The 13,836-nt window shown below is 37.4% G+C and overlaps 1 protein-coding gene across 1 annotated transcript; it reads right to left on the bottom strand.

The window, feature by feature from the left end:
- Nucleotides 1–590: 590 nt before the first annotated feature.
- On the bottom strand, nt 591–13,462 carry hepacamb (hepatic and glial cell adhesion molecule b). Its single transcript, XM_077206533.1, has 7 exons — nt 13,140–13,462; nt 6,398–6,739; nt 6,006–6,287; nt 5,776–5,869; nt 5,592–5,677; nt 3,522–3,592; nt 591–3,182 (listed from the first exon to the last, which is right to left on the bottom strand). The coding sequence occupies exons 1-7, from the start codon at nt 13,219–13,221 to the stop codon at nt 2,853–2,855; spliced, it is 1,287 nt and encodes a 428-aa protein (XP_077062648.1). The 5' UTR covers nt 13,222–13,462; the 3' UTR covers nt 591–2,852.
- Nucleotides 13,463–13,836: the final 374 nt, after the last annotated feature.

The following is a 13,836-nucleotide window of genomic DNA, read 5'->3' as shown; positions in this document are numbered from 1 at the left end:
CAACAATATTATTGATCTCACTGTACTGATGCTGTTGTATGAGAACTGAACTATAAGCTCGACGATTAGCTACAAAATCTACAGTTCAACAAAATGCAGAACTTCTTTGTAGATGAACTGAATCAACACTGAAATGACTTGACAGCCGAAATGTATAATTTTCCTGTTATCACTGTAAAGCTGCTTTGAAACTATCTGTATTGTAAAAAGCACAATATAAATAAAAGTGACTTGACTTGACTTTTAAAACTTCTGTTCATGCCTTTATATTTTAGAGTGATTGTTTTTCCACAGGGTAAGCTATTTGCATTATCTGTGCTTATTTGGGTTTCTTTTTCCAACTTATACATTTATGCATGGGTATGAATCAACACAAGATCAGCCTGCTCCCTTTACAATGCCTGTTCTCAACGGCCATGCCCATGCATAACAAGGAGACTACTGTGTCTTTGTGTGAATCAGCACGCACATTGTCTCTCCCTTTTCAGGGACAGAATGATCTTCAACGAGAGAGACACGATTACATAATGCTCAGATTATTAGCGGGTGAAACACTGTGCAAAGTCTCATCAAATATGTGAAAGATTGCATTTTGATCTTTCTCAATATTTTATTTAACATCTTCTTCACAGATCAACTCTACTTGTCATTTACATTCACCAAAATAAAAACAGGCCTCTTCATGTTCTTTAAGTAAATGAAGAAAAAAAAGAAAGAAAGAAAGAAAAAAAGGAAAGACAAACATTCACTGTTGGCTTGACAAAGCCTAGCCTGGAGTTTACAACAATTGTAAACAATTTATTCAATTGAGTAGTTTAAATGCAGATCTTGCTAGGTGGTTGCTAGGGTGTTCTGGGTGGTTTGTAGGTAATTGCTTGGGACATATATAGCTATATGTAAGTAGGATACACATTCGACCGTGAGATACGTCAGCGAGCCGCCATCTTGCAACGGTCAGCGTGTTGTCACTCACAGTACGAATCAATGATGCCACAACATTGCGCAGCTTATGGTTTTGAAACCGCCGAGATTTAAATTCCTGAAGAAATGGGATAAACTTTCTCCGGTGAGAATGTGTTGGTTTGTGTTTTTATATGTATTAACTCAATATTACATGTTTTTACTATTACTATGGTAACTTTTTAACGTGTTAGCTGACGCCTTCGTCTTGATGTATTGTGTTTGTTTAGCAAAAACATCTGCTAAAGTCTATTTCATATATAGATATTCATATATGCGTCTAACTAAGGTTGCAGACAGTCAGTCAACTTGCTCTCGAATGTTCACGGACCGCTCCAATATGGCTGATGGCTTACATATAGCAGCCCATTGTAACAGCCGCTAATGCGGTTTCTATGTAGATAGCTCTATGGCTTGGGAATTCAGGTTGGTTGCTAGTGTGTTGCTATAGTGCTACGGTATAGACTTTAAGTAATTTTTACTATTGTGCCTTACTGGTATGCATCTTGCGACAAAACAATGGCACTGACATATTTTAAGATATATTTTTACATATTTTATTCTGGGACTAAAGCCTAAGGGATAGACTAGCAGATAATTTTGCAGGTGATGTCAGAATTACCACACTAATTCACCGGTGGTTCCTTCGATATTTTCCAATGAGGTTTTATAATGGGTTTTTTGTCATTTTGTGAGTAAAATAAAACCTGTGGTAACCAAAACTTGACGATATTTTGAGGTCTTGTTCTACAACGTAAATTACACACACTCAAACCCCAAACTGTCTTATTTAGTTACTTATGAGAAACAAATGTTTTCAAAAATAAACATAACAGCTTCAAATTCACATTTTTTGGTGTGTGTAATTTACGTTGTAGAACAAAATGTCGAAGTATCGCTCATCGTTCATCGAAGTATCGTTTATACTCGGAGTATAACATCAAGTTATGTTGTCGGTTTTTTGCATCCCTATTTGACCTCAAATCATATAATTCCCACACCCCCTTTCACATTAAAGTACCCAGACATTTCTGAGAGTGAAGAGACCTTGGGCCAGATTTACTAAAGAGGACAAATTAGCGTGAAAGAGTAATACAAAAAAAATTTAATAAAAAAAAAAAAAACGATGGGAGTGCAAAGTTCTAATGCATAAGATTTTTGTTCATCTTCAGAACACAAATAGAAATATTTTTGATGAAATCTGAGCTTGATGAATAAAGAGATTGTAAAACAAATCCATATAAATTGAGGGGTTTAGTCAAAATTTTCCAAAAAGACACGATCGCTTTATATGAACAGATTGAATTTAGGCTTTTATTCACATGGTAAATGCTCAAGCATGTTCACTTGACGTGCGAGAACCGATGAGGCTAATTCTCGTGTGTTACGCAGTACGTTTGAGCTTCTGCAAGAACCAATGAGTTTTGTTCTTGTGCGTCAAGCAGGTTCGGTTGAGCTTCTGTTTATGTTCGCTGTTTAATGTTTAAATGTGTATAAAAGCCTAAATTAAATCAGTAACTCCAACAAATGCATATGCAATTAGATCAGCCGCAAAAATAACCCTGTCCAAGTCTTTCCAGCACTCATTTTTCACTGCGTGTCTTTACTAAATCCTGTCAATAGATTTTAAATGCTAAAAGAGTTTGTGCTGGCACAAGCTGTTAGTAAATCTGGCCCATAGTGTGTTAGATCAACTCAACATTCACAATATGCTTTCAAATAAAATGTGCCTTAACATGATGAAGCTAAACAAGTTTGAAATGCAGAGTTTTGCAGCATAGACATATGTGTATTTACATATTTACATACATTAATGAAACAGTATTTGTGCAGGTCATTATCTGACTTTTTGCAGCCTGTGGGCTTGGCAGATGTGGTCAGTGCATCAACATCTATATTTTTGGGGAGCCTCTGGGTTCTTGTGGAGAGGTGGATATATCCTCAGGCCTCCTGGCTGGAGACGAGAGCTCAGGGGGCTGTGAGACTCGACTGGACTCTCGGATATGGGGCGAGGAAGGGGCTGGTGGGCTTTGACTGTGTCCCTTCCTCCGGCGATGGTGCGGTGGGGATTTGGTGGACGTGCGAGGGTATCTGCGAGTGGAGCGAGCTGGAGGCTCAGGCAAGTCGGATGGAGGAGGTATTGAGCTGCTGTAGCTTGGAGGGCTTCCGCTAATGGAGCTGCATGTTTCACATGTTGAGGCTGGTTCACCAGGAGGAGAATCCTGAGGATGTCAAGTACAGGAATTTACAGTCTTCACACGCCTACATCATTGCACTTTTATATTATCAAGACATGCAAAATGTCCAGGCTATTCTTGTAACACAGGTGTAATAACATCATAACCTATTCTACTGTATATTAGAATATGTGGTAAAACATGAATATTAATGTGTAATACAAATGTTTCTGAAGCAGTCAGGTGTTTGCGGGTTCAAACTTTGCTCTCTGACTCACAGACAGTTCTGCTGAGATAATGGACCACTCATCCACTTGAAATACTATTTTTAACTATAAAGTGGGTGTTCTGGAAGAAGGAAATTAAATAATGATGTCATAATACCTTCTCTTTTAAGATGTAGAGTGATACAGGATTCCTCCGCTCATGATCAGTCATTATTGGGATGACATCATCTAGATACATAAATGAACAATTTAACATGCAATATAATATAAAGTTAATGCTACATCATCCATGTGACCCTACTTAGGACAAACGGTTTTGAGAATTAATGGATATTATAATATATTGCCCCAGTATCCTGAACTCATTATTAGCCATTATTGTTATGCTATCTAAATATATAAATGGACAATCAAACATGCCATAAATCTAATTTAAAATAATATTGTCATGGTATTTGGCTGATAACAATGAGCGCGACGAAGGAGAAGTCCTTAATTGTTGGTCCCAGCAAGGAAACACACAGAAGATAACTTGAAGAAACAGAATAGAACACTAACACTGACAAGACAGAACAAAACGGGGGGGGGGGCAATGGAGGTGCAGGCAGTGCCGGGAGGCAGGGATATACCGGTAGCTCAGGGAGCCAGGGAGGGTGCAGGTAGTCCTGGGGGCCAGGGAGGTACTGACAGTGCCAGGAGTCAGGGAGGTGCTGGCAGCTCAGGGAGCCAGGAAGGGTGCAGGAAATTCTGTGAGCCAGGGCGGTGCTGGTAGCTCAGGGAGCCAGGGAGGGTGCAGGAAGTCCTGGGGCCGGGGAGGTACTGGCAGTGCAGGGAACTAGGAAGGTGCTGGTAGCTCAGGGAGCCAAGGAGGTACAGGCAATTCCGGGAGCCAGGAAGGCTCGGCCTCCGTGGTCTTGCCACGGGAGCTTGGCTCGGCCACTATGGCTAGGGACATATTGCCTTGGGAGGAGCTATGAGGTTGTGAACCGGAGCGGACCCTGGAGCGGGCTCATGGGCTGGAGCCATCACTGGACTTTTTTACTGGACCGGGGGCTGGAGTGGATGTGTGTGTGGCCCAAACACACATAATAACAGCAACATAAATGAATGAATGAAGTATTTATATAGTTCTTTCATATGTACTACTGTACACCCAAAGCACTTTACAATCATATCAGGGAATCTCTCAACCACCACCAGTGTGCAGCATCCACTTGGATGATAGTAAATGGTAAGGACCACCTATTCAATTCCACCAGGGCAGACAGGAGGGCAGGCTCGGAAATTTCACTCACTGGAACGGACTCTGGGATTTCTCTCACTGGAACGTACCAGGGGTTTTCTCTCACTGGAACGGAATAGGGGATTTCTTTCAATGGAACAGACTTGGGGATTTCTCTCACTGGAAAAGACTCTGGAATTTCTCTTACTGGAAAGGACTTGGGAGTGGACTCTGGAGTGGAGGTCCTGATGGTAAGGTCTGTGGAGGCTGGAGTGCCCAAACATTTTCGGGGTGGGATTGGAGGACAGCTGGAAATGTCCTCATTCATTTCCTCAATAACGAAATCAGAACCATTCAGCCAGAGGACATAATTAGTATTTTCAACTAAAAAAGAGCTGCTTTTACCAGGAGAAATAAACTGATACAGTTCATCACCCAGTCCCTCCTGAAAACAGGCCATGAGCACATAAGTGTTCCAGCTCAGATTGTAACAATGCAAAAACTCCTCCACATTTTGTTCCAGAGGCCTACTGCTCTGTTGGAGGGAGAAGAGAAGGTGATCTTCAGCAAGACTCTGCAGGTCAGCAATTTCATTGTCTTTTGGTCCTGTCTTCTTTCACAGTATGTGGCTGATAACGGAGCATGACAAAGGAGATACTCAAAGTAGTCTTTACTTGTTGATTCCACCAAGGAAACACACATGAGATAACTTGAAGAAACAGAATAGCACATTCTAAAACTGACAAGACAGGACCATGAACAGAACAAAACAGGGAGCATTTATAATAGAACTAAACGAGGGAACTAATGAGTTAATTAACAAGGGCCAGGTGAAGTATATGAATCAAAGAAACACATGGGGAAACTGGGTCAAATGAAAATGAGCAAAGAGAAGGCAAATCAGTAAAATAAGCTTGTTAGCCCAGGGTACATTTACTCTGATGAACATTTCATTTGGACAGCAAATCAATATTAAATAACAACATAATTACACTGAATACATACCCTCGGGCTTGACGTCATGATACCTGATGTGGTGGTTTTGTGGAATGGATCTTGGTATAATAGTTTTAGACTTCTGTTTTTTTGATCTGACAATGAAAGTTGACATGTTATGTTGACATGTTAATTTACACTAATATTATTAACTTAATGATGGATGAGTGAAAAAAGAAAAATAGTTTTATACTTTTTTGATGGCCTCCAGCAAGCACACACAGTTACCAGGGTGACGAGGACGAAGATGCCGACTGTAGACAGTATGATATAAAGGGAGCTCCTTTCTGGAAACGAGAAAATTTTCAGCCATTTTGTTTCTTAAATAACTGCAAATATTACATAAACATATCTATAAAGTAAATAATACAGTATCAGTGTATTTAATAATTATTCATTATGTTCAAATGTTCCCATTCTTACTGTAAACCGTGAGTTTCACTGGCAGACTTCTCATGCTACTAATTGGATTCTCCACCATACAGCTATAGACATCATCATCAACCATCTGAACGCGTGTGATGGTCACGACCTTCTGGTCCGTTGACAGCAGCAGACGGGTCTCATTTAATAATGGATGGCCACCTTTTGCCCAGCTATAGGTGGTCTTTGTGCCCGTGTCATGGGTGCAGTTTATCGTGAAATTCTCTGTCAGTTCCAGAACAGTGGAAGTGACCATGTGGACGTGTGGCTTAGAGATTGGCTCTGGTAAAACATCAGCCAAGATTTTATTGGTATGATTGAGATCATAATGATTCCCAAATGTTTACAATGTCTTATTTTCTTTTTTACATTTTCTTTAACTAGAGTCTTACCATCTACTGTCAGGTCGATGCTGCCCTCTCCAGTGAAGGTGTCATCGGTGATGGAGATCTCTACTTCATAAGTGCCCTCATCAGACAGCCTAAGGTTATGCAGCAGCAGTGTACCATTCTCAAACACAAGGATACGGTCTCTGTATTCCGGCCGCAGGTTACCAATAATCTCTGTGCCAATGGACTGGACCACTGTAACAGGTTTGTCCCTCTTCAGCTGCCATTTGATTACAGGAGGATCCAGACTTCTGCTTGAGTATCGGACAGAGAGCAGAGCTTCTCCACCTACTGTCCCTCTGATCAGCGTCTCAAAACTAGTAATGTTCACCCCCTGAACACATGCTGTGAAATGAACATCTATTAAACATCTGATTTATGAGATTAATGTTAGTTTGTGAAAATGTGACAAGATCAAGTCAGCTGCTATGGCATCATTATCAAGTCAATAAACATTACCTGATCTTGTGCTGACTGCGCTCAAAACATATTTATGCGTACATTTAAGGTGGTTACACTTAATTTTAGGTGTTCTTGTTACAGTGTAAGCATATATTTAAGTACTGAGTTATATTAATTAACTATTCTATGTACTTACTACTATAGAGATAGTTTTAAGATTGGGTTTGGTTTAGCGTTAGTTGCACGTATTTATGCTTAATTTACTGTTATTAATACAGTGAGTACATGTAACATATTTAACAAGGACACTGCAAAATAAAGTGTTAAAATAAAAAAGTGTTTGAATTGCATATAAAATGTCCATTTATATGGATTACACATTTTTAACATAAACAAATAAATGAACAAACTTAAATGTTGTCAGTCATTCACAAATGGAACAGCTAAGAAAAACATTAAATGTCTACACAATAACTATGTTTATACATTTTTATCATTAGTAAATCTAATTTGTTTTTATTAATTTCAACTAATTGAATATTGCTTGTTCTATAGCTAGCATATTTTAACCATGTTCATACTTTTTTACTGAATAAATGTAATTGTATTCCCAATGGACAGATTTATGCTGATGATTCTCGGCAATTTGAATAAATGTATTTTAAAAATATGATTAAAATCAAATGGATGCAAATAATTGCCATGTTTTTTTTTTAGTGCAGAAATTGTACCTGTTTTATTTATGACTGACAAATATGCATCAAATTAAGTGTATTAATTTGTTGTTAAAACTGTATAACCCAAATGGATGGAAATTTCATGCGCAATTCAAATACAAAAATCTTACATTTACTGTAATTGCATAGTGCTTTTTTAGCTAAAAACAAAACAAAGACAAACCCACAAAAGTATTCTATTCAATTAATTGAAATTTTTTTGTGTCCCCCAACATGCATCATACATGCCACAAACATTCTTGCATCCAACTAATGGTCATGTGGTGTAAAAGTTGTATGAAGCTCAGGTTTCGTAATCAGAAGAGTAATGGTTTGATCCATACAAGGAGTGACTCATGAGCCATTATGCTTCTGAGCAAAGCACTTCACCCCAGGCTCCTCCAGAAGGATTGAGCCTGTGTTAGGTGCACTGTAGGACACTATTAAACTGTCTGATAAATAACTGATGCTATTTAACACAGTTGTGAAATCATGACATTTACACATCAAGTAAATTCAGAATCTCTTTATGAAATAAAATGTTTTTCTCCAAAACACGTTGGCCACAATTATTGGCACCTCTAGAACATTTTACGAGCAAAATATCTCTGAAGTATATTCCCATTAATAATAACCTTTTTTTTTGAACACACAAGGGTGACTAGGAACATGCAATTGTCTAGCTATTGACAATTGCTAACACAAAGGCCAAATTCCCTTAATCATCCATCACAATGAGTAAAACCAAAGAATATAGTTCTGATGTACAGCAAAAGATTGTTGAGCTTCACAAAATAGAAAGTGGCTGTAAGAAAATAGCTAAAGAATTTGAAAATCCCGATTTTGACTATCACGGCAATTATTAAAGAGCACCTACAATGCAAAATTCACTTTTACATGGTGTTTGAACATAAATGTGTGTTGGCAGTATGTGAGCAAAACCACCCTAGAATGATAAAAATCCACCCAGTGTTTTTTTTTTACAATCTAAATAAATCATAAGCACTGTCTCAGAACAAGCTGTTCTAGGATTCGGCTCAATGTGACGTAGAATTGAGCAAGCCCCACTGACGTGGTTTGATTGACACTGTGGTTTTGGCATAGACCCCGTCCTCGGTGATCTGTTCACCATTCTCCATTGTTTCAACGACAGCCGGTGTTCTGACGATTTGTGCTGCCTTGTCGAAAATGTCTTCTAAGAAAAATAAGTGTTTTGTTGTGGGATGTAATAACGTACATAGTAGTTTTCACTTTCTTCCGACATCAGAGCCACTGAAAACGCAGTGGATGGATTTTATTTACGAAGGAAAGGCGCCACTTAAACTTCCAAAATACATTTATGTTTGCGCGAATCATTTTCTGACAGACTGTTTTGTGAACGAGGGTCAATTCAAAGCAGGTCTTGCTTCAAAGTTAATCCTCAAGTGTGGATCACTGCCTACTGTTGGCGATCCAACGTCACCTACAGTAGAAGTAAGTGTATTTTATGATTTTTATGCAAATAGTCATTTCAGTCGATGTCAGCCAATTAAACAACAAATGCGTCTAAAGTTGTTGTCGTCGTCGTAGGATGTCTGTGTAATGATTTAAACCTTGTTTGTATAGTGTGTAACCAAACGTTTATATATATATATTTTTTTTTTAAAGATATAATATTAAAAACTGTGCATGTTTTCTGTAAAGACAAGACATCAAAATTGCTGTTTCATCCGTCTTGTAACCTTCCATACAACAAATAGCGTCAGACAGTTTAATGTCGCGCATTATTTTTTGCAACAATTACAAATGTAAATAAATTAATACCTGTTCTATCTCCCTGCAGCATATATTTTGTTGTTCTGTAGCCATCTTCTCACATTTGCCAAATAAGCACCTGTACGACAAGTAATGTAAACATGACGCAACAGGTCCCTCGCATAAATGTAATTTCGTTTGTACGTAACAAACGTTATCACAGTATTTGTGTTTGTAGTTTCAAAAAATTGCGTTGCAAAAAAATTACATCACCACATGTTGTTTGAGAGGGTTTCAAGAAAAATCCTCCTCGCTCCTCCAATAACAAACTCCAGCATATTCAGTTGTCAGACATGACTGAAACTTTAAAAGGGACCTGGTTCTCCAAACCAGGAGAACTGTTTTTTTTAAATAAAAAATCAAAACCAGACTGCCTCTGCTATAAATCTTATAATGGGCCGTGGTTGGATCTTCCATCAGGACAGTGGTCTAAAATAAACATCAAAATCAACACGAAAATGGGTAACTGAGCACAAAATGAAGCTTCTGCCATGACCGTCCCAGTCCCCTAAACTGAACCCTATAGAGAATGAGTGGGCTGAACTGAAGAGAAGAAGCACCAACAGGAACTTGTGAATCTGAAGGATCTGGAGAGATTCTGTATGGAGGAATGGTCTCTGATTTCTTGTCAGTTGTTCTCCAAACTCATCAGGCATTATAGAAGAAAAGTCAGAGCTGTTATCTTGGCAAAAGGAGTTTGCAAAACGTATTTAATAATAGGGAGACAATAATTATGGCCAGCGTGTTTTGGAGAAAAAGGTTTGAAGAGTTCCGATGCAAAAGCCTCTAAGTGCCATCCGAAATTTTCATCTTGAATGATAATTTTTATCAAGCTTGTTAATTTAAGTTCAATAATTGCACTTAAATGACAATTAATAGGTAATTTTTATAGCCATTTAAGTGAAATTACTGAACTTATATATACGAGCTTGATAAAAATGATCATTCTAGAAGAAAATTTCAGATGGCACTTAGAGGCTTTTGCATCTGAACTCTTCATTTATTTCATAATGTGATTTACCCCCCACTCTCAATTATTTTATTTCAATGAAAGCTTAGATTTTTGCGATTTATTTGAATGAAAGATTAAAAAGATAAACAATGCAGATTTATTTTTAACTGCCATTTTTGATCATATTTACCACGGGTGTCATTAATTCTGACCACAACTGTACATCTGAGGGAAACAGATTATTGAAAATAAATTAGGATGGGAACTTGGTTCTATGCATTCAGTGTTGATTGGTTGGAGACATAATGCAAGCTTGAGGTCGACTGCAAGAAAGGGGCAGAGTTTTGGACAAAATGATCGGAGAAGTCCAGCATACATCAGCAGAAAGAGAGAAGTCTGTTACTTCACAGAAAGATTCAGTTGAGGACATTTTTGATTAAACATTACAAGCTATTTAAGAATAATAATAAACCTTCACAATAAGATAAATAACAATTTGATGAATTTCCATTTTATTCATTTTATTCCATTTTTATTCCACATGTGTTCACTTTTGATGATTGTTCATTAGTTCATGTAGATTTGGCGTTCCCTTTATTATTGTTTCCACACATACAGGGAAGATACACTTAATGTGTCAGTTTGTTAAGGCCTCTCACTGCCTTCTGTTTAACTTCACTGCAATCATGTGCAAATTAAGCCATACTTATACTCATTCGATCCATTTCCCAGACAGAAAAACACCATGACCCTCATACAGGACACTTGCACAGCTTAAAACACCCTTTACAACTGAGCTCTTTCAGATATTTCTGAGTCAAATCACATATGTCATAGCAAATGGCTAGGTGCAGGCCAAACATGGATCACAAGTCTGTTCTGATAGGCTCACAGACAGATAACAAATAACAAAATCCAACGAACTAGTTATTATAGCAATAAAAACTACTGCTTAAAGGTTTGGGGTTGGTAAAATTTCCTAATGCTTTTAAAAGAAGTATTTTAGGCTCACCAAGGCAGCATTCATTTGTTTAAAAAACAATACAAATATTGTGAAATACTTGTTACATGTATGGTCTGTCTCCTATGTTTCAATGTGTTTTTGGTTTAGTCCTGTGACCTAGTTTTCCCCAGTCTGTTTAATTAGTTATGTAATTAACCTGTGCCCTGTTAATTTACTAATTAAGTTCCTTTGTTTTATTTGTATACTGAAACCCTCAGTTATCCCAGTCTCTGTCCATTCTTGTTAATGTTTGTGTGGTTTTCTCTTGCGTTTCTCCTGGTTCTTGAGTGTTTGTGACTGTTTCCTGGAATTATTCCTCACCGTGCGAGTTTCTAATATACCAAGTTACGTAACAATATTATTACAATAATAAAAAGAAAAAACTGTTTTCTGAAAAGTCATTACTCCAGTCTTTAGTATCACATGATCATTTAGAAATCATTCTAATGCTGATTTTGCTGCTCAAGATATATTTTTTCACTATTATCAATGTTAAAAACATTAGTGATGTTTAACATTTTTGTGGGAACAGTGATATTTTTTACACGATTATTTGATGAATAGAAGTTTAAAAAAAACATTTATTTGAAATAAAAATAGTTTGCAATATTATACAGTATATATCTTACTGTCTCATTTGACCAATTGAAGGCCTTCTTGCTTAATCAATATTTTTAGTGGATCACTTTTTAAAGCCTTTTAAAGTAATTTAATGTAAAGTATCCTCCTTCTCTGATAACCAGCATAATAAAGCCTGTGTGGAAACAGCCCATCTCCCTGGTAACTGCTTACAGTGTGAAAGGTCTGCCAGAGATGAGAACACAAAAGATTGAATTGTTTGGCCCAATTTCCTGGAATGAAAAGGGCCCACAGAGCGACAAACAATCCATGAGATGAGATGAAAAGTGACACACGGGCCTCCTGTGGCTTTGCTGATGACAACATTGGCCAATTGTACAACACAAACAGCTTCTAAAGTATTCATGATGTGAGGATAGAAATGGGGTTTAATGATGTTGTAAATAGGAATATGAAGTACAGTAGTCCATACATCTATGTCCTTCTAACTAATTGTCTCAATGCTGCTATCTGCTCTGACAGAAGATCCGGATAGGCTAACACTCACAGATCACAGAAACCTATAAACACAGCATCTTTTTATTTTACTCTAATTTTCTTTTTCATTTCCAGTTGGGTGTGGTAGCAATATTCCAGGAATTTTTCAATAAATCAAGTCACACTTAAAATGAATGAATGTCATTGCATTATACATCCAGTTATCAAACCATTTATTAAAGAAAGAAAAATATTTCACACACAAACAAAAAAATAAAAACATTTGGGAGAACACTTTATGTCGTCGGTCAAATTTAGACTTTTTACTAACTATAAGTAACTTTGCAACTAGAAGTCAACTAACACTCATTAGACCATCGAATAAAGTGTTACCAATTTGGGAAGCCAACCGTCCATCAAACTGACACCAGTTAATGTTTACGAGATAAAAAGCTAAAAAAAGGTGACTAGTTGAAAAAAAAAAAAAACTAGAAAGCTTTAGATTTATCTGTTTGTTGCTTGATTTCATATTTTGTTATCTGCTATGGAATTCATACACTAGTAGTGTGGCAAAAGTGTCCAAATTCTGAATATTGTGGTCTAATCAATCATATGGTGGTTATTTTCTGGTTTCTACTCATTACAAAACATGCTATAACATTGAAGTCCTTGACATATCTTATAGAGAATAGAGACTATATAAAACTAAAAATAATTTCTGTAATTATTTTAACCTGCAGCCAGCACTACGACATAAGCTCTCGGTCATGGCCAACAGTGGAGCGTTGTCATTGAATATAAATTTACATTTGTCCCTCTTACCTGAGTGAATCAGAAGGATCAAGAGGAGAGGAGCTGCAAAAGCAGCTGATGCCCAAGAGAAAGACTCCTTCTCTGCCTTCATCTTGGGTCTAACTTTCACAGTCTTCCCAAAACAATTAGCATGATTTGTTCACTCTGAGCCTGTCCCCCAACTCAGAGTCCTGCCATTCCTTCCGAGGCTGGGCAAATGCAGCTGACAAACGCACACGCAAAAACAAAAACACGCACAGACGTGCAGTCATACACACATGTGCATGTGTACATGCTTCACACAACCAGTGCAACATGATAGCATGTTTGTGAGTCATTGAATGGGTCTGTTTGTGTAAGGGGGAGAAAGGGGTGGTAATATATGTGTGGGGAGGTTGTTGTTGCTTCACGGCCTGACTGTTTATTGTATTTCTCTAATGCATTTTCCTTGAGTTAATGATACAATGATTATTACAATAAAGAACTGAATTCTTTAAAAAAAGATAATTGTGCAACACAATCCTAACTAAAACTTTGATGAATGAAAATAATGGAAAAATAACAATAACAAAAGGAGCACTGAAGTGCAAGACTTTGAGTATATGTCTCTCCTGATAGACTTTACAAAAAAGAAAATTATTTTTTTGTATTGTTGCTTCATGATCTCCCTCCGCCTCATTGTTCATATAACATCAATAGGAAGGGGAAAGCAGGCAAAATAAGACAA

This window comes from Siphateles boraxobius, unplaced genomic scaffold, assembly GCF_051911475.1.
Source record: "Siphateles boraxobius isolate OS27281-9 unplaced genomic scaffold, OSU_SipBor_1 56, whole genome shotgun sequence".
Classification (NCBI taxonomy): Eukaryota; Metazoa; Chordata; class Actinopteri; order Cypriniformes; family Leuciscidae; genus Siphateles; species Siphateles boraxobius.
This window is presented reverse-complemented; position numbering and strand designations above follow the sequence as displayed.